The sequence below is a fragment of the Globicephala melas genome, chromosome 10 (assembly GCF_963455315.2).
Source record: "Globicephala melas chromosome 10, mGloMel1.2, whole genome shotgun sequence".
In the NCBI taxonomy this organism is placed as follows: Eukaryota; Metazoa; Chordata; class Mammalia; order Artiodactyla; family Delphinidae; genus Globicephala; species Globicephala melas.
Window position 1 is genome coordinate 12250712 of NC_083323.1, and position 25364 is coordinate 12276075.

Here is a 25364-nt window from a genome sequence, read left to right on the forward strand (position 1 = left end):
AGGGCCAGTTAGAATAAGCCTCTGTATTTCTAAACCTATGCTTGGCACGGTGGGAGAACAACTCTATCAAGAAAACCCATGAATAATTAAGGTCGCTCCTATTTTTGTACCATTGGTAATATTTTCTACTTCATATCATTCCAGCAGGTTTACCTTGCTACATTCCCAGCGGTTCATCTGCTTAATTCCAAGTCCACTTACTACTGTCAAGGAAAAACCTGCTTCACCTCCTACCCTGCATCATACTTTAAAAAATGCCTTACCTTTTCTCCTCTGTCCCTCTCTTTGTCCTTCTCCTCTCTCTTCTTTTTTTTCTCACTGTGCCCATCTGTGTGGAGGCCAGGAAGCGGTGGGGGAGGGGCGGCTGCTCCAGTGTACGGGATGCTGGGCGGAGGGCCGGGCGGCGCTGGGACCTCTCCCACTGCTGCAGCGGGAAGTCCCGAACTTCTCTTGGACTTGGAGTGTCGCCTCTCTTTATGCTTCTCCTTGTCCTTCTTCTTCTTGCTCTTCTTTGACTTCTTTTTCTTCTTGATTTCCCGGTAAGAATCATCGATCACTAACTCCCCTGCCTCTAGCTCCCCGCCAGAGGAGGAGTCTGATTCTACTAGAATAGGTTCAAGCCCTGAAAGATCAAGGTTAGCACTGTGGGATTCTGGGAACTGGGAGGCATCAGACCCACAGCCTTCAGGGCCAGGAGACGAACGTGAGTCTGAGGATGACTTGTGCTTCTTCCGGGCTGTTTTCAGAAAGCTCTGTAACTCATGTCCTAGGAGTAAAGCACCTTGCTCATCCCGAGCTGACTTCTTAGAGGATTTTTTCACAGTCGCTTGTTGAGAGGGGTACTGAAAAGACTCCTCATCAACTGAGCTGCTTCCCTTCTCCTTTGGTGAGAGAATAAGTTTCATCTTTAACCCATCAGGCTCACGAAGGGTCAGCGTCTCTGTGTTCACATACAGTGGTTTCATTTTTTTGGATTTGTGGGAACCACCATCCTCCAGGGACAGCTCCCCACTGCTTCCGCTGACTTTCTTCCTGTGGTGTTCCTTTTTACTCTCTGAATGGCTTGAAGAACTGGAGGACTTTTCTCCTGTCTTTTTGGAAGGCTTGGTGCCTGTTGCCAGAGGGGAAGTGATCGCTTTCAACAGGTCCATAGCTGTATCAGTAGATTGCGGGCTAGACTTTTTCTTTTTCTTCTGTGACGACTCCAAAGACGAAATATCTAGAAATAATCAAGAGAAGTAATTGTCCATTTGACAAAGCAACTTCCAGCAAGTTTCCTCTCTCACCAAAAACACCCAACTAAGATGAGGAAGAGGCTAACAGGAATGATTGGAGGGGAGGCCCTTCAACTGATTCCAAACATTCAGAGATGATGCTCATGTGCTTCTTGGCTTGGTAGATTCTGCCTCTGACCCTGGAGACAGCTCTTGCCACTCAAGTTGTTTTTCTTCACTGAGTCTTCACAAGCAACCAAAGAGAGCATACCCAGAAGAATGGACCATAGCTGCAGGATTACGAGTAGTTACAATTTAGATTACACTGAAGACAAAGCATCATTTGTTCCTGTGTTCAGGACAAATCCATTCTAGGAAAGAGTTAGTCTTGTCAGCTATGTGCACAATATAGCTAAGAAAAACTGGTCTTGTGAGTGGATACGCGCTGGATTGAGAAGTAACCCACAGGTGCAGGCCAGAGGGCCCAGGACTACATATGGCAAAAGGGATGCTAGACAGCAATGGGCACAAGATAAGTGGATGATTGAGGGGAGAAGGAACCTGGTACCTGGTGTATCACAAATGAAGACTGTTCTTGTATGCTGAATCCTCCAAAATACCAGCCCTCCACCTCTCTCCTCCTTCACACTGGTTTATCGGCACTCAGAACAAGAACCACTGTCCTGTTAAATAGGCCACTGAGTCAGCAACATCTGGATCCCTTTCCCCTACCCCGACTCCAAGAACCAGTGATGTGTTTCTCCCGCCTGTTGCCCCTTCCCATCCTTACCTCCATAGTAGTAATCATCAGAGGAGTGCTTCCTCTTTTTCTTGTGCGTGTCCGTCCCCAAGAAGTAAAGTTCACTATCCTAGAATTGAAGAGGAAGAAGAATTGAGCAATGGATAAGATGATGAGGCAAAGGCAGTTTGGAACCAATGCTGTTTTCTGATGATTTCTGACTTTGGAAAATAAAGTAAAACACAGGAAATAGTGAAAATAGATGTGAATGATGTTTATTTTTCTTTTTAAATGTTTTTCAAAGAAACCTCTTTCTTCAAATACTAGGAAACATGATACGAAACAGTTTAAAACTTTCCTAATTCAAATGTTTAGAATTTACCTTCAACTTCTTCTTGGAAGAATTCCTGACCTGAGCAGCGATTTCTTCCTCTTCCCTTAAAAAATCTTTGTAAGAACGTTTCTTTTCTCGTTGGCTTCGGCCAGCAGCTAGCCCTATGTCCTCAAAGCTGTGATCACCATCAAAGCAATCTGAGAAGCACAGGTTCATTTGGGAAAGGAAATGAGAAAGTCAAGTAAGTCACAACCAAATCGCCACATATGAAATGCAATAGTCCCTTCACTTCCAAATTAGAATCATGTTATTTGGTAAGTCCACTGGAACACAGGGCTAGATCCAAGGGGACAAGAATATGTCTTGATGACTTGGCTGCAAATACAGGAATCAAACATGAAGAAACAATGCTTCCACGCTATGCAAAGGCCCAAGGTGCATCCTTAGACATGGTTTCTTAGTTGTGATTTGGCAGGTGGACACAGACTTGCAGAGGTAAGGCTGAAAAGAATAAGGATTCGTGTGCTGTGCTGCTCTGTGGGTGTCCACTGTGTGACTCCTATCCTCAGACTCCTGCACACTGGAGCTGGCAAGGACCACGAGTGCTGCAGGGGATCACCCCAATAGACTACAGAGACTTATGGTTCGGACTCTTGTGTTGGAACCCTGTCCTGGTTTTCGTTTCCATGGGCCCAGTCTGGGGATGACGTGGAGTTTTACTAGTGCTCTGGATCATCACTTGGGAGTCCAGGCTGTGATGGCCAGTCCTGGTCTCTATGTCCATGGGCTGCAAGGATTGAAGAGGACACCCCCTTTGGAATGCTTCTCAGGTTAAGGGGTCATACCTTCTTTCTTCACGGAGTCATCATAAGCCATGGCGGTCCTGCCGGGCCTTTGAGAATGGGTCCCTGTGTCCAGGCTCCTTCCCGTCTACAGGACCAGGTCTGAGAAACAAAGAAGGAAAACCCTCCTGTAATGCGAAATCACTGTGGAGAAGCAACCTTCCAGATGGAAATGCGTAGTGATCCAAGGGCAGCCTGGAAGGGCAGCAAGGAATAAAGGAGTGTCTTGTCACCTCCGCTTTCTGTTTGTAAATACACTAGGGATGAAGCTGTAGGAAGTGCATTAGGCTTAATTTGATTTGATTCATGAATTAAAGCTGTTGTTTGGGGAAGTATATAAAACACCTCCTATATAAAAAAATACTTCAAGATTAATGAGAACTTCTGACATGCCAACAGGTCTGACAACACTGAGACAGGGTGAAAACCGACATTAAGTCAGAGGGATAGGTTCAATCACGGTTACAAAATGCACAGATAAAGCAGGATGCAGAGGAAGACAGGTTATACCATGCATTCGAGACCACAAAATCCTACCATTTGAATCGGTGAAAGGCTAAAATCTATTGTATTGCAATTTAAACAGAACTGATGAGAACATGATAGTGATATTAAAGATCTTGAGAGCATACTTTTTTGGTATGCATTTTGTTGGGCTCTCTGAATTTGCTCAAAATCAGAGAAGTGTAAAAGTAGGCACACTTCTTATATTAGTTGCCCACAGAACAGCTTTCAACTCTATCAAGCCTTTCTTAAAGGCTATAGGTGAAAATAAGGAGGAATTGTCATCTGTACACTGGTGATGAAATTTTCATCATTATTAAGATTTTCACTGATTTGAAGAACTACAAAAATTTAAATGTTCTAAATATTGTCTTAGATTTGTTAAATTTTTTTTTTTTTTTTTTTTTGCGGTACGCGGGCCTCTCACTGTTGTGGCCTCTCCTGTTGTGGTGTTGTGGAGCACAGGCTCCGGACGCGCAGGCTCAGCGGCCATGGCTCACGGGCCCAGCCGCTCCGCGGCATGTGGAATCTTCCCGGACCGGGGCACGAACCCGTGTCCCCTGCATCGGCAGGCGGACTCTCAACCACTGCGCCACCAGGGAGGCCCTAAAATTACTTTTTTGGCATTCAAGTTTATACGTCCATTTTGACTTTGAAGATGACAAGCCATGAACTGCACTCGAAGGTAAAGTTCTTCAAATAATTTTAGGACAGGCAATGTCACAATTCCCGCAGGAAAAGTTTTTTCAGGAAATTTAAAAATTATATACTAAATATATTGAAAATGTCCTCATTCAGTTAGTGAAATGCTTAAAAGTTGATCTGACTGGTTATTTACTTAAATTTTATTTTACCTTCACCACTATAGTGGGGTTTAGAAATGCTGAAGGACACTTCAATGAGACATTGCCAGTCCCTTCAGGAAGGTATGGGTAATAGTGAAGTATGTAACTTGTGGGAAAGAAAAGATGAATTAACAAGGGAAAATTTCATAAGAGTTACATTTAAAATAAACCAAAAGAAAAAGGCCTATTTGCACAAGTCAGATAAGATACAATGCACAGATAATGCCTAAGTTGAAAACAGAAAGAGAAGTATTACCAAGAATGATTTACAAGTCAGATTCAGAAACATAAAAAAGCATTTCTCCACTTCCCTAAGAAGTGGAATGAATGAACTTGGTCAAGGTAAGAGTGAAGAAATGAACTGGGTTATTTTACAGGTAATTGGAGAACTATTTACTCAAAGGGCTTTTCATAGGAAATGAAGGTGATATGAGGTCAGGTCTCATGTAGAAACTATGAGGAGGCAAGATACTTAATATAGCCAGTTTTTCATGTTCCAGCATTAGGCATTAAACTTTCTCAAATAGAAATTACTGTCATCCCCTGTCCACCCAAGTGGTGTAACTCCACAAGGGGTTAGGGGAGGGGGATCATCATAGGGAATTATATCCATTCACTTAAAAATAGTACATCCACTCACTGGCACTAAAGTAGTGAGCTTATTAGAAGAGTATATGGATCCCATTAATCTTCATAGGCCGATAATGCCAAGAAATACCACATCTTGAGACCTCAGCTTAAATGTTTTTCATGACAAATGGAGTTTGGCAAAGAACGTTTGAGAAATAATGGGCAAAAAATCTTAAATATTCAACATCATCAGTGTGTCCACCAATCTGTTGTCAACAACAAAATGCTCTTCTGTATGACGCAAAGGCAGGTCCTGAGACTTATAACCAGGCCTTCCCTTTGGTAACATCAAAACTAACATAAAACAGAGCTGAACAACGAACAGTCAGAATAGGAGTTAAGTACCTCTGAAGACAGTATGAGAAAGAAAACAATGATGTCACTGGACTGTGAAAAAGTGCTCATGGTCTCATAACTGACTGCTTTGAAAAACAGCCAGTGGATGAAATAATTGTAAAAGGGAACAGAAAATTAGGAGCTGATCCTCAGAGGCACAGGGCAGCACAGAAAACACGTGCTGGCTGTCAGCATTATGTATTAGAATTAGGCCCGCTACTATTCAATTTTTACAAAGACATGGAAGAGCACTTTATAACTTACAAGATTAAATAACCGATAGTAAAAAATGAACAGGGCCTGAAGGCAAGTCTAATTCAATAAAGAACTGGGACAGCCAAGAGCTTAAAAAACTAAGTTTAGACACAATGGACTATCTCACTCACAGCCTGGGCAGACTGATAGACCCTGAACTTCTGGGTTCTTTAAAATCAGGATATTATTGCAGCCCAGAGGTTAGTTTTGGTTGCTGACTCATAGAAGAAAGATGAAACCAGATAAAGAAGTCTCAAGCAACAGTGTGGAAGAAAGGCAGAGTTAGGGCAACATTTATATAAGATCAGACGACTCCTGTGATATTCTTTCCAGGTCTTGAATATTATCCACGATAAATTCAGAGTCCAGGGTTAGGCAGCAGATTGTCAGGATTAATGAAAATGAAAAATATTAGGTTTGATATTCACATTAGAAAACAGAAGCCATAATTACATTAAATGTTGGCAAGTGTAAAACAGGTGTTAAAGCTCATTCTCCCGAATTCCACAAATTTTGGAGTTTACAGAATCCAATGTTGTCAACTTCAAGAGGCAGGGATAATTTTACAATTATGTTCCTCTCAGTGGGCTAAAAAATGACAACAGAAGTAAAAGTTCATTACTTAAAGCTGTTTATGGAAGTAAGAAATATGCCATCATAAAAAATGTGTACTTTTGAAAGGTGCAACTTATCAAATGGCTCTTGTGGGACTTTTCTTCAGGAGATGAAAAAGGAGGCAGAGCTGCTCTTCCACCTGTAGGTAAGTACATGCGTGATGTTCAGGCTTTGCTTTTAGAATTATCAAAGGAATCAGGGAAAAACTGAAAATCACCAGACACAGTACTTTGTTATTTTGAAGGTCCAAATTACAAATACTGGAAAAAAAAAAGTTTCAGAAGGTGATTTTTTGAGGTCATCTGAGCCCCAGCAATCACTAACAAGCCTCTTCATCCCAAAATGTAAGTGTGTATTGAAAAAGACAAAGTAAACCTCGGAAACGGGGCGGTAAGCAAAATCCTGAGACCCAGGTCCAGTCCAGGAGGACAGCCTTGCTCAAGATTCCGTGTTCTCTTCTTCCAGCACTTCTTTCAGGAACTCAAATTGCCAGGGCAGGAAAAGGAAGATGCACATCCAGCTGTTGCCAGTTTCTGAATTGTTATCGTTGTTGTCACTTCTAGGATAGGAGCAGGGGATGTCTTCTCATTTTCGTCGAGATCGCCTCCAATCTCAGAACCCAGCGACTCCGAATTCTTGCCACTCCCTTCTCCACGAACCTACCTATGCAGCACTCACAGCCCCTGCCAGCTCTGGGAACTGCAGAGATCCCGACAGCCTGGGATGGGGACTGAATCCTCACTGTAGTGCAATTGAGCGGAACCACGACGACCTCACAGAGCGGCTGACAACACACATTCCCAAAAATCCAGCGGTACAAATTTTGACAAGCCTTGTCCAATCAACGGGCTCTAGTTTGGATTCAGTTTTTTTATTTATTCTGCTATGGGGGAATATAGTCAGCCATCAGGAGGCAGGGAGATAAATGGTTCTCTTCTGCCCGACAGAAAATAAAGTGAAATCTACAAGTACCAGCTTTGCGGGGAAATGGGCCTGGATGGAGAAAAACCCACTCGGAAGCTATGTTCAAACTGGGTCGCACGCAAAGAGTACACACCACACCGGGTTATTGCTACAAAGAGCCCCAAGGACCACCGTCTTTGTGGTCCCCACGGCAAACCAACAGGATTCTCCCGGCAGTTCTGCAGCAACAGCTAGTTCAATAAAGCTGTGCGAAGGTGCGAAGAGGAAAAGAGGAAAGCTCCTTGCATCCTCTCCTGCCAGCCGCGGCCCCGGCCCTCCCATCACTCGGCCCCCTCGCCCCTTGACAGCCCAGGGACCCTGCGTCCCGGGTCCTGAGCCAGGCGGCCCCACTCGGGTTCCCGCGTCCCGGCGGCTCCCGGCGCCCCCGAGGGCGGAGACTGCCGGGCAGGGGGAGGGGCGGCCTCGGCCCGCGGGCCCCCGGGGCGGCCGCACGCCCCCTCCCGGCCCGCACTTTCCCGCCTTCCCCATTTGAACAGCTCCCGCCCGCCTTCCTCCTTCGACCCGCTCCAGCCCCTTCCCGGGGGCGGACTGCGGCCGCTACTCCAGTCCCCGGCTCGGCCCCTGGGCTAGGCCGCGACGGGCCCCGGGCGCCCTCAGGGCGGTGTCGCGGCCCGAGGCGGCGGGTGGTGGCGGGGCGGGGCCACTGCCGCCTGGGGGTGGGGGCCCAGCTCGGCCTCGTGGGGGCTCCGCTCGCCGCTACCTTCACTAGGCTCGCTCGGATCCCGCCTCAGCGCCGCCGACCGCCGCCATCTTGGAGAAGGAGAGAAAAGCGCGAGCGGCCAGGGAGCCTCAGTCGAGCCCAGAGCGCAGACTCCGCTTGGGAAGGGGAATCCCGTTGGTGCAAGAGTGCCGAGCGCATCGAATGAGACGCTGAGCTTGCTGAGCTCCGGAGCTGTCCTGTGGTGAGAATTTGCTCTGTGCCGGGCTTGGGCTAGAAGTTTTACGAACACGATAGCATTTGATTCTCACTGCATCCCTGTGAGGTAGGTTTTGTCACATTTTATAGGTGAGAAACAGGCCCAGAGGGAGGGGTTAAATGATTTGCCCAAGCATACACAGGTAGTTGGAATGGGAGATAGATACTACTCCCAAGTCTTCTGAGTCTCAGTGAAGTGCTCTTTCCAAAAAACTTTGCTATTTCCTTCAAGATATTTTTATACAGTAATTCCTGTCTTTGCAAAACCTAGACCATGCAGATTAATAGCAGTGGTGCCTGTCTGGAATTCAGCGTCTACATTTGGGTGTTTGGCATATATAGGGTGGCAGAGTATATCTTTATAACAAGGCACTGTAAAATAATTTGCATGGCACATCATCTGCATTTCTCCCCATAAATTATTTGCATTTAAAAGTTAGAAACAGTCTTCAGAGAAATGAAGAGATGCTACACACAGGAGAGAAATTTTTTTTTTCTGTTTTGCTCTGGAAAATTTAGGCCAATGGGTAGAAGTCACAGTGTGCAGATCTTGGTTCAATATGAAGACGAATTAATTTTTCCAGAGCAGTTCAATTACGTTGGGCTACTTTTAAGGTAGTGATCTCCCTGTCACCAGAGGAGTCCAAGCAGAAGCTAGTGTCCTAGTTTCTGTAGAGCAGAGAGGTTACAGATATAGAATGGCTTCTAGAGTTGTGAAACCCATGAGACTCTATGCAAAATTATGTGTTTGTGCACATGTGTACTTTTCTGGGGTTTTGACCCCATCAAAGATTAAGAACGTCTTAACTAGTGGGCTTTCCATTCCAGAACTGACTCTTGGTTCAGTGATGTTTTCACCATATTATGCTCTCTTGAGACAGAGCTGTTGAATAAATTCCCAAAAGGTAAACACAAATAATAAAAAACTAGCATCATGACCTTCTCCTCAGCCCCTATCCTGCTCACCAAAAAGACTGGCAATGAGTTTCACCAAAAGGTATGGGATGGCCCTTCTGGAACACCTTGCCTGACATTAGGCTTCTCAGCTAGGTATTTAAGAACCTCAAGAATGTATTTCCCTCTTGTTCTTTAGTACTGGTCAGGATGTTCTTAGTTGTATGTGACAGAAACCCAATTTAAAATAGTTTACCAGAAAAGGAGAATTTATTGGCTGGCCTTATTGAAATGCCCAGTACCTTCAGGTGTGGTTGGATCCAGGGAGGGACTCAAGTCTGTCTCTTGACATCTCTCTTTGGTGCTTTCTTCTGAGTTGGCTTTATTCTTAGGCTCCAGGTGGTGACGGCGACAGCTCCAGGCTTTATCGTCTTAATTGCTAGCAATGTTCTTGGAGAGGAAGTTTCTTTTTCCCATTTGTTTTGGTAGATATCATGGGATTGACTCTTCTTTCCTGAATTGGATCATGTGTCCAAACAGAAAGCAACTGGTATGAGCAAAGGTGTGGGGTATGGTGATTGGCTAAATTAGGTCACATCCTCACCCCAAAAGTAGGTCAGGCAGAACCTAAAGGAAAGTCAGAGGTTATTGTCAGAAGGGTAAATGGGTGCTAGGTAGGCAAAAACCATAGCTGTTCGCCTAACTGTACTACTAGCTTGGACCTGAATGCCTCATGAGTCCCATTTGTCCCATTCCTTCTTTTATCTCACCTGAGGATGGGCATATCAAGTTATTGCTCATCGTCACCTCCTGTAGACTGGAAGTTGGATCGCTCCTCTGTCTGTTCTCTCTGTTAACTTGCTCTTAGTCTTACATCACTGCATGTGCATTCATTCATTCATTCAACAAATATTTATTGAAAACACAGCATGCGTCAGGCACTGTCCTAGATGTTGGGCATAGAACAGGGAACAAAGCTGAGAGTCTTTGACCCCTTAGAGCTTACATTCTAGTTGGCTTGGAGGGCAGAACATAAAAAAATAGGTACCATGTTAGATGATGCTTAAAGGTAGAGAAAAGTACCTGGAAGGGATACCAGGATGGGGTGGAGGTGGTAGGGATTGTTATTTAAAACAGTGATCAGGAGAAGCTTCTCTGATGAGTTGTACACTGGAGGCCATCTCATCCAGAAGTAGGTCAGTGTGGGAACCCGGGGGTCATAGATCCTGGAATGGATGCTGATGGAAAAAGATTCTCTACTGAATATCCTGTCATGGTTCTTTCGTTTCTGAAACTTGGAGAGAGAGAAAGGAGGACCTTCTTGGTAGCCTGAGTTGGTCATGGTAGGCTTTGTGAGTGATAATGCCTCGTCCCATGATGAGTGGAGGATGGCATTTAAGATATGTGAAGATTGGGCACTCCCTGGGGCTGTTGCTGTTCTCTGGTCCACCTGACCCAAGTAAAACTGTCCAGTGCATGGCAGTAGCAGGTGGTGGCCCAACAAGTTGTGCTTCATTTGGACATTTTCTTCTTCAGACCATTTTTCTGTGCTTTGCCCTTTTCAGCTGGGTTTTAATCGGCTTCTTTGTGCTAGGCCTGACGGTCGATGCAGTGATGGGTTGTACATTAGTCAGGGCCCTTTTGGGAGTGACTTCTGGGAGTGATGGGACCTAATTAAAACTACCTAACGAGGCAACGGTTTTTTGGATAGGACACCAAAAGCACAAACAACAAAAGGAAGAATTGGTAAGTGGGACTACATCAAGTGAAAAAGTCTCTGCACAGAAAAAGAGATAATCAACAAAATGAAAAGGCAATCAATGGAATGGGTGAAAATATTTGCAAATCATGTATCTGATAAGGGGTTAATATCCAAAATATATAAAGAGCCCATGCAACTCAATAGCAAAAACCCAAACAATCCAATTAAAAACTAGGCAGAGGAACTGCATAGACATTTTCCTAAAGAAGAAATACAGATGGCCAAAGGGTACCCGAAAAGGTGCTCAACATCAGTACTTATTATGGAAATGGAAATCAAAACCACAATGAGAAACCGTATTCTGTTAGAATGGCATCATCAAAATGACAAGAAATAACAAGTGTTGGTGAGGATGCAGAGAAAAGGGAACCCTTGTGCACTGTTGGTGGAAATGTAAATTAGTACAGTCATGGTGGAAAACAGTATGAAGTTTCTTAAAAAAATTAAAAATAGAACTACCATATATGATCCAGGAATCTCTCTTCTGGGTATTTATCCAAAAAAGTGAAAAAGGATATCGAAGAGATAGTTGTACTGCCATGCTCATTGCAACATTATTCATAATAGCCAAGACATAGAGACAACCTAAGTGTCCATCAATGGGTGAGTGGATAAAGAAGTTGTGGTACATATATACAATGGAATATTATTCAGCCATGAGAAGGAAGGAAATTCTGTCATTTGTGACAGCATGGATGGACCTTAAGGATATTATACTAAATGAAATGTCAGACAGAGAAAGACAAATACTGTATGATATCACTTATATGTGGAATCTGAAAAAGCAAAACTTACAGAAAAAGAGAGTAAAGTGGTGTTTACCAGAGGCTGTGGGGTATGAGAAAAGGGAAGGTTTTGATCAAAGGGTATAAACTTTCAGTTGTAAGATGAATAAATTCTGGAGACCTAGTGTACAGAATGGTGACTATAGTTAATAATAATGTACTGTGTACTTGAAATTTGCTAACAAAGTAGATTTCAAGCATACTCACTGCACATACATACAAATGATAACTATGGGAGGTGATGGATATATTAATTAGTTTGATCATTTCACAATGTATACATATACCGAAACATGTTGTACACCTTAAATTATAAAATTTTTTATTTGTCAAAAACAGAAGAGTCACGAACCTACAACTGTATATAGAGTTGTTCGTAGTATTTCCTTATTATTGTTTTGGTGTCTGCAGGGTCTGTAGTGATATCTCCTGTTTCAGTCCTGATAATGGTAATCTCTGTTCTCTTTCTCTCCCTTTCTACCCGCTTGTGCTCTCTCTCTGTAAATTTATTGATTTTTGTCTCATTGATTTTTTCTGTTGTTTTCCTGTTTTCAATTTTGTTGGTTTCTGCCCTTAACTTTATTATTTCCTTCTTTCTGTTGCTTTGGGCTTAATTTTTTCTTCCTTTCTAGGATCATTAGGTGGAAGCTTCAATTATCAGTTTGAGATATTCCTCTTTTTTTTTTTTTAGTTTTTAAAAAATTTATTTAAAAATGAAGTAACGTTGATTTATAACATTATATAAGTTTGATGTGTACAGCATTCATATTTCTACTTCTGTATACCCTACAACATGCTCACCACCAAAAATGTATTTTCCATTCATCACAATACAGTTGATCCACTTTATTCATTTCACCCTCCCCCCACCCCTTCCTCTTTGGTAACCACTACTCTGTTCCCTGTATCTATGTGTTTGTTTTTGTTTGGCTTGGTTTGCTCATTTATTTTGTTTTTGTTTGTTTATTAGTTTTTTATATTCCTGTATGAGTGAAATCATGGTATTTGTCTTTCTCTGTCTGGCTTTTTTCACTTAGTGTAATACCCTCAAGTTTCATGTGTGTGTTGTCCCAAATGACAAGATTTCATATTTTTTATGGCTGTGTATTATTCTATTGTGTATATATGTGCCACATCTTCTTTATCTATTCATCTGTTGATGGGCACTTTGGTTGTTTCCATTATCTTGGCTATTGTAAATAATGCCATGATGAACATGGGGGTGTAGATATCTTTTTGGATTAGTGTTTTTGTATTCTTTGCATAAATACCCAGAAGTGGGATTGCTGAATCATATGGTAGTTCTATTCCTAATTTTTTAAGGAACCTCCATACTGTTCTCCATAGTGGCTGTACCAATTTATATCCCGCCAACAGTGTAAGAGGGTTCCCTTTTCTCCACATCCTAGCCAACACTTGTTATTTCTTGCCTTTTTGATAACAGCCATCCAAACAGGTGTGAGGTGATAGCTCACTGTGGTTTTGACTTTCATTTCTCTGATGATTAGTGATGTTGAACATCTTTTAATGTACATGTTGGCAGTGTGTATGTCTTCTTTGGAAAGATGCCTATTCAGCTTCTCTGCCCACTTTTAAACTGGGTTGTATTTTTTTTTTTTTTTTTGCTGTTGAGTTGTATGAGTTCTTTATATATTTGAGATATTAGCCTCTTATTGGATATATCATTTGCAAATATCTTTTCCCATTTGCTTGGTTGTCTTTTCATTTTATTGATGGTTTCCTTTGCTGTACAGAAGCTTTTTAGTTTGATGTAATCTCAGTTGTTTATTTTTGCTTTTGTTTTCCTTGCCTGAGGAGACATATCTAGAAGATACTGCTGAGACCAATGTCAAAGAGCATACTGCCTATGTTTTCTTCTCAGAGATTTATGGTTTCAGGTCTTATATTCAAGTCTTTAACCCATTTTGAAATAATTTGTGTATGGTGTGAGATAGTGGTCTATTTTCATTTTTTTGCACGTGGCCATCCAGTTTTCCCAGCACCATTTATTTATTTGTTTATGTAAATTTATTTATTTATTTATTTTTGCCTGCATTGGGTCTTTGTTGCTGCTTGCGGGCTTTCTCTAGTTGTGGTGAGTGGGGGCTACTCTTTGTTGTGGTGTGTGGGCTTCTCATTGCGGTGGCTTCTCTTGTTGCAGAGCATGGGCTCTAGACATGTGGGCTTCAGTAGTTGTGGCACACAGGCTCATTAGTTGTGGCACACGGGCTTAGTTGCTCCATGGCATGTGGGATCTTCCTGGACCAGGGATCGAACCTGTGTCCCCTGCATTGGCAGGTGGATTCTTAACCACTGCATCACCAGGGAAGTCCCCCAGCACCATTTACTGAAGAGACTATCCTTTCTCCATTGTATGTTCTTTGCTCCTTTGCTGTAAATTAATTGTCCATATATGTGTGGGTTTATTTCTGGGCTCTCAGTTCTTTTCCATTGATCTATACATCTATTTGTCTTGCAATACCATGCAGTTTTAATTACTATGTGTTTGTAATATAGTCTGCAATCGGGGAGTGTGATACCTCCAGTTTTGTTCTTTTTTTCCTCAAGAATAATTTGGCTATTTGGGGTCTTTTGTGGTTCCATATAAACTATATATCTTTTGTTCTTTTTCTGTGAAAAATGTCCTTGGGATTTTGATAGGGATTGCATTGAATCTGTAGATTGCTTTAGATAATAAGGACATTTTGACAACATTAATTCTTCCATTCCATGAGCACAGAATATCTTTCCATTTATTTGTGTCTTCAGTTTCTTTTAACAATGTCTTATACAGTAAGTCTCCTACAAACAAACCTTCAAGTTTCGAACTTTCAAAGATATGAATGTGTGTCACATGTCCAATCATGTAAGTTAGTTCACACGTCTGTCATACATTGTCATGTGCATGCATCCTCTACAAGTGGTTGCGCTTTTGTGTACTTTACAGTACTGTGTAGAGTACAGTAGTACAGTATCTTTATTTCAAGCACAGCATGTCTGGAAGCAAGCGTAAAAGCAGCAGCGATGTAGCTGGTACTGCTGTACTTTTCAAGGTTTGTTTTTTTATGTATTATTTGTGTGAAAAGTATTATAAACCCATTACAGTGCAGTACTATATAGCCAATTGTGTTAGTTGGGTACCTAGGCTAACTTTGAACAAATTGGACTTAAAAACGTACTCTCAGAACGGAACTCGTTTGTATGTAGGGGACTCACTGTAGTTTCCAATGTACAAGTCTTTCATCTCCTTGGTTAAATTTATTCCTAGGTGTTTTATTCTTCTTTATTGCAATTGTAAATGAGATTATTTTCTTAATTTCTATTTCTGCTAGCTCATTGTTAGTGTATAGAAATGCAACAGATTTTTGTATATTGATTTTGTATCCTGCAACTTCACTGTATTCGTTTATTTCTAATAGTATTTTGATGGAATCTGTATGGTTTTCTATATATAAAAATCATGTCATCTGCAAATAATGACAGTTTTACTTCTTCCTTTCCAATTTGGATGCATTTTATTTCTTTTTCTTGCCTAATTGCTCTTGCTAGGACTTCTAATACTATGTTGAAGAAGAGTGGTGAGAGTGGGCATCCTTGTCTTGTTAGTGATTTTAGAGGGATAGCTTTCAATTTTCACTATTGAGTATGATGTTAGCTGTGGGTTTGTCTTATATGGCTTTTATTATGTTGAGGTATGTCCCTTCTGTTCCTTTAGGTGTAAGGTTAAATTCTTTATTTGAGATTTTTGTTTCTTGAGGTAGGCCTGTATTACTATAAACTTCCCTCTTAGTACCATTTTTGCTGTATCCCATAGATTTTGGTATGTTGTATTTTCATTTTCCTTTGTCTTCAGGTACTTTTTGATTTCTTCGTTGACCCAATAGTTGTTCAGTAGCATGTTGTTCAGTCTCCATATATTTGTGATTTTTGCAGTTTTCTTCTAGTTTCATTCGATTGTGATCAGAGAATATGCTTGATACAATTTCAGCCTTCTTAAATTTCAGTCTTTAATTTCAATCTTCTTAGCTTTACTGAGACTTGTTTTGTGTCCCAGCAGATGGTCTATTCTTGAGAAAGTTCCATTTGCACTTGACAGAATATGTATGTTGCATTTGGTTGGAATATTCTGTACAAATCTATCACATCCATCTGGTCTAACGTTTCATTTAAGGCCGCTATTTCCTTGTTGATTTTCTGTCTGGATGATCTATCTACTGATGTAAGCAGGGTGTTAAAGTCTCCTACTATTATTGTGTTGCTGTCAATTTCCCCTTCAGGTCTGTTAATAATTGTTTTATATATTTTGGTGCTCCTATGTTTGGTGTATAGGTATTAATCACTATTATGTCTTCTTGATGAATTGTCCCCTTTGTTATTATATACTGTCCATTTTTATCTCTTGTTACCTTTTTGGCTTGAAGTCTATTGTGTCTGATATGAGGATGGCCACACCTGCTTTCTTTTGGCTTGAAGTATTGGCTTGAAGTATTATCTTCCATCCCGTCACTTTTAGCCTATGTGCGTCTTTAGAGCTGAGGTATGTTTCCTGGAGGCAGCTTATAGTTGGGTCTTGTTTTTTTTTTTTTTTTGCAGTACGCGGGCCTCTCACTGTTGTGGCCTCTTCTGTTGTGGAGCACAGGCTCTGGATGTGCAGGCTCAGCGGCCATGGCTCACGGGCCCAGCTGCTCCGCGGCATGTGGGATCTTCCCAGACCGGGGCACGAACCCGTGTCCCCTGCATCGGCAGGTGGACTCCCAACCACTGCGCCACCAGGGAAGCCCTGGGTCTTGTTTTTTAATCCCTCCAGTCACTCTGTGTCTTTTTAAAATTTTATTTATTTATTTTGGCTGCGTTGGGGTGTTCACTGCTGCGCACGGGCTTTCTCTAGTTGTGGCAAGCAGGGGCTTCTCATTGTGATGGCTTCTCTTGTTGTGGAGCATGGGCTATAGGCTCATGGGCTTCAGTAGTTGCAACACATGGGCTCAGTAGTTGCAGCATGCAGGACCTAGCGCATGTGGGCTTCAGTAGTTGTGGTGCATGAGCTCAGTAGTTGTTGCGCGAGGGCTTACTAGTTGTGGCTTGCGGGCTCTAGAGCGCAGGCTTAGTAGTTGTGGTGCGTGGGCTTAGTTGCTCCATGGCATGTGGGATCTTCCTGGACCAGGGGTTGAACCCATGTCCCCAGCATTGGCAAATGGATTCTTAACCACTGGGCCACCAGGGAAGTCCCACTCTGTGTCTTTTGATTGATGAATTCAATCCATTTACATTTAAGGAGATTATGGATATATTAGGATTTGGTACTGCATTTTAAAAAATTAATTAATTTAATTTTTATTTTTGGCTGCGTTGGGTCTTTGTTGTGTGCAGGCTTCTCATTGTGGTGGCTTCTTTTGTTGTGGAGCACGGGCTCTAGGAGCACAGGCTTCAGTAGTTGTGGTGCATGGGCTTAGTTGCTCCATGGCATGTGGGATCTTCCCGGACCAGGAATTGAACCTGTGTCCCCTGCATTGGCAGGGGGATTCTTAACCACTGCGCCACCAAGGAAGTCCCGATACTGCCATTTTAGTTTCTGTTTTCTGATTGCTCTATATGTCTATTGTTTCTTTTCCTTGTATTTCTGGCTGCCAGTTTGGTTTGGTGGTTTTCTGTATTTTTCTGAATTTCCTTTTTTTAAAAATATGGCGTTTCTATGCTCCACGTTTATGTTTTGTGGTTACCCGGAGGCTTGTATAAAATGCCTCAAAGATAAAGTAGTCCTTTTTCTGTTGCTTGCATCTTATCTTCATTTAGTTTTATGTATTCTATCCTTTACCTCTTACCCTTTTATGTTTCTTTTGTCTTAAATGATCCCGTTTTACGTTGTGAGTTTGTTACCAAACTGAGCTAGCTGTAGTTACTTTTCTGCCTTCTTCTTTTCTCCCTTTAACCTTTATGCTGTAATAGAGCATCATGTAAAAACCTATACAATCTGATAGAGAGTTGCAGTTTTCTGGTTCTGTCTGCTTATGACCTCGTTCAAAGTTTTCTGTATTTTGACTGCTTTTTTTCTGGTAGAAAGCTCCTTTCAACATCTCTTATAAGGCAGGTCTAGTGTTGATGAACTCCCTCAGCTTTCGTTTGTCTGGGAAGGTCTTTATTTCTTGTTCATATATGAATGACTACTTTGCTGTATAGAATTTTTTTTTTTTTTTTTTTGCAGTACGCGGGCCTCCCACTGTTGTGGCCTCTCCCGTTGCGGAGCACAGACTCCGGACGCGCAGGTTCAGCGGCCATGGCTCACGGGCCCAGCCGCTCCGCGGCATGTGGGATCTTCCCGGACCGGGGCACGAACCCGCGTCCACTGCATCGGCAGGCGGACTCTCAACCACTGCGCCACCAAGGAAGCCCTGCTGTATAGAATTTTAAAAAAAATTTTGGCCACACTGCACAGCTTGTGGGATCTCAGGTCTCTGATCAGGGATTGAACCCAGGCCACGGCAGTGAAAGTGCTGAATCCTAACCACTAGACCACCAGGCAACTCCCCTAGAATATTCTTGGGTGAAAATTTTTAATCTTTCAGTATTTTGAGAATGTCATTTTACTCCCTCTTGGCCTGTAGGGTTTCTGTTAAGAAATCTGCTGATAGCTTAATTAGAGTTCCTTTGTAGATTACCATCCTTTTCCCCCAGCTGCCTTTAAAATTCTTTCTTTGTTACTGACTTTTGGCAATTTTAATATTATGTGTCTTGGAGAAGGTCTTTTTGCATTAAGGTAATTAGGTGTTCTCTTAGCTTCATGGACTTATATATCCAGTTTCTTCCCCAGGTTTGGGAAGTTCTCAGCTATTATTTCTTTAAATAATCTGTCTGCTCCCTTTTCCTTCTCTTCTCCTTCTGGGATACTCATTATTCTAATGCTGCCCTTCCTAAAAGAGTTGAATAGCTCTTGTAGGATTTCCTCATTTTAAAAATGTCTTGTTTACCTTTTCTCTTGTATCATTTTTAGATTTCTGTCTTTGAGCTCACTAATTCTTTTTTTCGATATAGTCTGCTGTATTTCCAATGCTTTTTAATGCATTCTTTATATCGTTTATTGTGTCCATCAGCTCCAGAATTTGTTTGGTTCTTTTTTAGAATTTCAATCTCTTTGGTAAAATATCCTTTTTGTTCATTAATTTTATTCGTGAGCTCATTAAACTGCCTTCCTGTGTTTTCTTGCATCTTGTTGAGTTTCTCCGTGACAGCTGTTTTGAATTCTCTATCCATTAGATTGCAATATTTTGTGACTTTAAGTTTGGCTTCTGGAGAATTGTCACTTTCTTTTCGTGTAGTGTTACTGTGGCTCTTCATGTTGTTTGATGAATTATTCCTCTGCTGATATTAAAAGACAGGTTAGGTGTTTGATTCCTTTCTTTTGTTTTCTGGTAGGTGGCGCTGTCATACACATTCTTGGTTTCTCTTGCCTGAGCTGCCCCTGGTAAAATTTGAGCGTGGCACTTCCCAGCCTCCACTGGCTCTGCAAGAGGTGTGGCTCTGTGCCTTTGTTGTTGCTTCTTGTGCCACCTGGGTGTTTGCTGCCTTGCTTCTGCCAGAGCCTCTGTCATCACTGGGATGGCGGGCTCTTCCCTTGCGTCTGGGACCCCCTGAGTCACAGGCTCTGCTGCTGTGGAGGGAGGGGGGCGATGCAGGGGGAGAAGCCAGGGTCGTGCAGGTGCCTCTACCTTGTCCATTGTTGTTGGGTTCATGAATTCTGCCACTGTGAATGGAGGGAGGCGGGGGCTGGGATCACGGGTGCCTCAGCAGCTGGAGGGATGGGGTCCCAGGCCTCACTGCTGCTGCTGCCCGGTTAGCAGTGGCAGTGGGCACTGGTGTGGTTGGGTGACTGGAGTCATGTGTGCTGCCTTCCTTGCTGTCCCTGGGTTCTCTGAAGCTGTGGGCTCTGTGCCTGGTCAGAGGGGTAGGATTGCAGGAACCATGGCTGCTGTTCCCTCCTCTGTGTGTTACAGCTCACCCACCTTTAGACATGCAAATGTGTGAAATTCTTCGGCGACCTGTTATGTTGGGCAGAGGCACCTTTGTTGAGTTGTGGATTTTTTTTTACTGGCTGTAGATTGACGGGGAGAGACAAGGGTAGATTTTTCACTCTGCCATGTTTCTGATGTCACCCACATTCCTCTTTTCTAATGTGTGCATTTAATGCTATACATTTCCCTCTTGTCCCTGCTTTAGCTGTGTCCCATGATTTTCATATGTTTTATATTCATTCAGTGTTATTTGTCTATTTCTTTGAAACTTCCTCTTTAACTTAAGGATTATTAAAAGTGTGTTGCTTAGTTTTCAAGCACGTGGAAATTTTTCTGTATCTTTGTTTCTAGTTTGATTCCACTGTGGTCCATGGATGCGCTCTATATTATTTTATTACCTTGATTGTGGCAATTGTCTCATTGGTGTTTATATATGTCAAAACTTCATCTAATATCATACTTTAAATATGTGCAGTTTAATACATGTCAATTATATTTCAGTAAAGACATCAAAAATATCAGAAAATAAGAGACTTAGATAAAATTTCTAGAGATGAAAGCTACAATGTCTGAGATGGAAAATATACTAAATGGGATTTATGGTCAATTAGACACTGAAGAAGAAAAGTTTATTGAACTTTAAGATATAGCTAGAGACACTATGCAAAATGAAACAGAGAGAAGAGACCCCCACCACCACCAAAATGAAGAGTATCAGTGAGCTGTAGGAAAAGATTAAGTTTAATGTAAGTGTAATTTGAGTCCCTGAAAGAGGAGAGAGAGGAGAGAGAGAGGATACAAAAAAACTATTTGAAGAAATATTGGTATCAAATTTTCCAAATTTTCCAAAATCACAAACATAAAGAAAATGACACCAAGGCACATCATTAGCTAATTGCTTAAAACCAGTGATAGAGAGAAAATCTTAAAGGCATAAATAGAAAAAGAAGACATTTTGTGCAGAAAAGACTTAACATTGCAGGCCTAAGACTACTATCCTTAGAAAATTTGGCCCTTGGCTGGTGTCTGTGAAGTTGGATTTTGGGGTGGGGGGTTTCCACCCTTTCCTAACTGGTAGGAGTGGCGCACTGTGCCTGCCATTCGTGCAAACAATGTGATTTAAGATGAACACCTGCTTTCTCTTTGGAAGTCTGGAATTTTAGTACATGCTAGGCAGAGTTGGCATGACCAACCCCCCAATATAAGCTTTGAGTATCCAATGGGCTTCTCTGGGTAGGAATATCACACATGTTCCGTCATTTTTACTGTAGGGGAAGAGTGCACTGTGTGACGACTTATGGGAGAGAGAGCATAAGGAAGTCTGTACATGGGTTCCTCCAGGCTGTTCCTGTGTCTTTTCCCCTTATGTATACTCACTGTGTACCCCTACTGTGTATCCTTACTGTATTGTATCCTTATATGTTGCTATAATTGATCTTAGCCATGAGTACAGCTATATGGTGAATCCTATGAGTCCTTCTAACAGATTTCTGAATATGTGGGTGACCTTTGGGACCCCACATATATTACACAAAAAAGAGCACAGATAAGGATGACATCAGACTTCTTGTTCAAAACAGTGTAAACCAGAAGACAGTGGAGCACCATCTGTAATGTCCCGAAAAAGAAGTCAACCTAGGATTCTATACCCAGCAAAAGTATCTTTCAAATGAAGCTATAACTGATATAAAAATGTAAAAAAGAAATAATTTCAGAAGCTAAAAATTTCATTACCAGCAGACCTTCACAAGAATGTTAAAGGAATTCCTTTAGGTGGAAGGAATATGATCCCAGATGGAAATCTGGATCTGCATAAAGGAATAAACAGCACTGGGAGTGGTAACTATGTGTGTAAATGTGAAAGCTTGTTTTCTTTGAAATCTCTTTAAGTGAAAATTGGCTTTTAAAAGCAAAAGTAGTCACAACGAATTGTGGGTTTTTAAAAACATATGTAAAATAAGATGAATGACAACAACATCACAAAGGTCAAGAGTGGTAAAAAAGGAAGTAAAGTGTTGAAAGATCCTTGTAATATATATGAAGTGATAAATATCACTTGAAGACAGACTGAGATAAGTTAAAGATGTATAGTGTAAATCTTGAAGCAATCACAGAAACACTCAAAAGAGTTATAGCTTATAAGCCAAAGAAAGAGATAGAAGGAAATCATAAAAATACTTAATTAGTCCAAAAGAAGGCAGAAAAAGAGAGAAAAGGCAACAAAGTAAAGATGGGAGAAACAGAATACAAGTAGCAAGATGGTAGGTTGAAACCAACCATATCAATAATTGCATTAAATGGAAATGGCGTAAACAATACAAAAATAAAAGAAATTGACAGGTTGGGGAAAAAACCTCCTAACTATATGCTGCTTATAAGAAACCCACCTTAAATATAAAGCACAAATAAATTAAAAGTAAAATATGGAAAAAAATATGGTGCTATAGACTGAAGTTCCCCCTGCCCCCTCAAATTCATATGTTGAAACCTAATCCCCAATGTGATGGTGTTTGGAGGTAGGACCTTTGTCAGTTAATAGAGTCATGAGGATGTAGCCTTCACAAATGGGATTAGTGCCCTTGTAAAAAGAGATGTAGGAGAGCTTTCTTCCTCTCTCTTGTTCTGCTCTCTGCCATGTGAGGATACAATGAGGAAAAGACCTCTGCAAACCAGAAAGTGGGTTCTCACCAGACACTGGATCTGCCAGCAGCTTGATCTTGGACTTCCAGCCTCCACAACTATGAGAAATAAATGTTTGTTGTTTCAGCCACCCTGTCTGTGGTATTTTGTTACAGCAGCCTAAGACATTCTAAAGAAAGCTGGAGTAACTTTTTCTATTAGACAAAGTAGATTTCAGAGTAAAGAATATTACCAGAGAGAAAGGGGGGGGGTTATTCACAATGATAAGTAGGTCAATTTATTAAGAGGACATAACAATATTAAATGTTTATGGTCCAATAACAGAGCTTCAAAATACATGAAGGAAAAGCTGATAGAACTGTAAGGAGAAATAGACAAATACACAATTATATCAGAGATTTCAACAACTGTCTCTCAATAACCGATAGAATAAGTAAACAGAAAATCAGGAATGCCACTAAAGACTTGAGCAGCATGTTAATTGGCCTAATTGACATTAACAGAACATTCCACCCAACAGCAATACATGCTTTGTAAGGGCACATGGAACATCTACCAAGATAGATAGACTGTACAGTGAGCCCTAAAGAAAGTCTTAATAAATTTAAAAAGGATTCAAGTCATATAAAATACGTTCTCTAACAACAATGGAATTAAATTAGAAATTAATAACATAAAGATACTTGGAAAATTCTCAAATATCTGGAGATGAAATAATATACTTCTAAATCATGCATAGGTCCAAAAATAAAAGGGAAATTAGAAAGTATTTTGAACTGAATTAGACTGAAAATAAAACATATCCAAATTTGTGAGATGCAGCTAAAGTAGTGCTTAGGGGAAAATTTATAGCACTAAATACATCTATCAGCAAAAGACAGGTCTCAGGGCTTCCCTGGTGGCGCAGTGGTTGAGAATCTGCCTGCTAATGCAGGGGACACGGGTTCAAGCCCTGGTCTGGGAGGATCCCACATGCCACGGAGCAACTAGACCCATGAGCCACAACTACTGAGCCTGCGCCTCTGGAGCCTGTGCTACTCAACAAGAGAGGCCGTGATAGTGAGAGGCCCGTGCACCACGATGAAGAGTGGCCCCCGCTTGCCACAACTGGAGATAGCCCTCGCACAGAAACGAAGACCCAATACAGCAAAAATAAATAAATAGATTAATAAACTCCTACCCCCAATATCTTAAAAAAAAAAAAAAGACGGGTCTCAAAGTTTTAAATCAAGGACATCAACTTTCACCTTAAGAAATGAGAGGAAAAGAGCAAATTAAACTCCAAATAAGTGGAAGAGAGGAAGTAATAAAGGGAAGGGCAGAAATCAGTAAAGTGAAAAGCAGAGGAAAAATAGAGAAAAGAAATGAGACTGAAAAATGGATTCTAGGCTGGGGAAGAGAAAATCCAAATGAGCCTAGAGCAGTCCGTAGTACCAGAAAGTAAGGAGAGTTCTTAACAAAGAGAGAAGGGGGTGAGGGTATGTCAAAGGGACAGATGAATCAGCCTGAAAGGACTCCCAATGGTCAAAGCTGGAGCAATTCAAGCAACAAACTAAATGATATATTGGATCGTAACACAGATTATAAAATAAATATACATGAGTCTATAATGATATAAAAGAATGAATGAATGAATAAATAAATAAATAAAGGAGAAGAGACAAATATGCATTGTAGAAGAATCCCAAATAGTATATGCAGACACCCCTGGCCCCCACCAGGAGGTTGAGCTTAATTCCCACCTCTCCATTTGAGAGTTGGCTAGACTTAGTGACTCAATTCTGAAGAGTAAATTATGGAAAGAGAAGATAGTAAGTGTTGATGTAGAATCCTGACAAATGCTACCTTAACCAAATGATACTAGTCATCTCTGATATGCCAGATGAGAAGGACACTTCACCTTGAGGTATTCTTCCCCTACATCCATTACTCCAGCCAAATCACAAGAAAATACATCAGACACACCCAAATTGAGGGACCTTCTCCAAAATACCTGACCAGTACTCCTCAAGACTGTCAAGGTAATGAAAAACCAGGGAAGGCTGAAAAATTGTCACAGACCAGAAGACACTAACACAACAAAACATGAAGTGGTATTCCAGAATGGATTCTGGAACAGAAAAAGGACATTAATAGAAAACCTGGAAAATCCAGAGTCTAGAGTTTTGTTAATAATAATGTATCAGTGTTGGTTTCTTAGAGTTGACAAATATACAACAGTAATGTGAGATAGTAATATAAAGGGAACCTGAAACTGGGTGGGTGGGGGGGTGTATGAGAACTTTCTGGACTATCTTTGCAAGTTTTCTGTAAGTCTAAAATTACTCCAATTATTTTATTTTCAAAAGGTTATCCTTTGAGAAGATCAATAAAATGGATAAATCTCTAGCTGGACTGATCAGGGAGGAAAAAGAAGAGAAGACCTCAGAAACCAAGCTGCAGAATACACAGACACAGAATTTTGTCTTTGCTGTCCATCTGTGTTGACACGTACACAACCAGGTAATTTATTTTCACAGCTGTATAGTATTCTATGGCGGCAATGTACCAAATTTTATTTATTCATTTTCATCACTAGGGGCATTTATTTATTAATTTATTTTTGGCTGCATTGTGTGGCTTGCGGGATCTTCGTTCCCCGACCAGGGATCAAACCTGGGCCACCTGGCAGTGGAAGCGCAAGGAAGGCGGTGGACCACCAGGGAAGTCCCACTGGGGCCATTTATTTATTTATTTAATTTATTATTTATTTATTTATTTTTGGTTGATTGGGTCTTCGTTGCTGCGCGCGGGCTCCCTCTTGTTGTGGTGAGTGGGGGCTACTCTTCGTTGTGGTGCGTGGGCTTCTCACCGTGGTGGCTTCTCTTGTTGCGGAGCACGGGCTTCAGGCGCACGGACTTCAGTAGTTGTGGCATGTGGACTCAGTAGTTGTGGCTCGCGGGCTCTAGAGTGCAGGTTCAGCAGTTGCGGCGCACGGGCTTAGTTGCTCTGCGGCATGTGGAATCTTCCCGGACCAGGGCTCAAACCCGTGTCCCCTGCATCGGCAGGCGGATTCTTAACCACTGC

At 41.6% G+C, this 25364-nt stretch overlaps 2 protein-coding genes across 5 annotated transcripts in view; both read right to left on the minus strand.

Annotated features, from left to right (window-relative positions):
- The window catches only part of HMGXB4 (HMG-box containing 4), a 31668-nt gene extending 23583 nt beyond the window's left edge, over positions 1-8085 (minus strand). The window contains exons 1-5 of one of the 4 annotated variants that reach the window (XM_030856126.2): positions 7999-8061; positions 3133-3231; positions 2336-2484; positions 2005-2083; positions 264-1219 (exon numbers count right to left, since the gene is read on the minus strand). In XM_030856126.2, the coding sequence (XP_030711986.1) occupies positions 264-1219; positions 2005-2083; positions 2336-2484; positions 3133-3163 (1215 nt within the window). In that variant the 5' untranslated portion in view covers positions 3164-3231; positions 7999-8061. Of the gene's footprint in view, positions 1-263; positions 1220-1782; positions 1898-2004; positions 2090-2335; positions 2485-3132; positions 3232-6152; positions 6349-7998 lie in introns of those variants that run through there. The other 3 variants (XM_060306410.2, XM_030856130.2, XM_060306411.1) reach the window with 3 other exon arrangements.
- ISX (intestine specific homeobox) overlaps positions 7892-25364 on the minus strand; it is a 150555-nt gene continuing 133082 nt past the window's right edge. Inside the window, 1 exon segment of the mRNA XM_060306204.1 lies at positions 7892-8048. Within this exon segment, the coding sequence (XP_060162187.1) occupies positions 7892-8048 (157 nt within the window).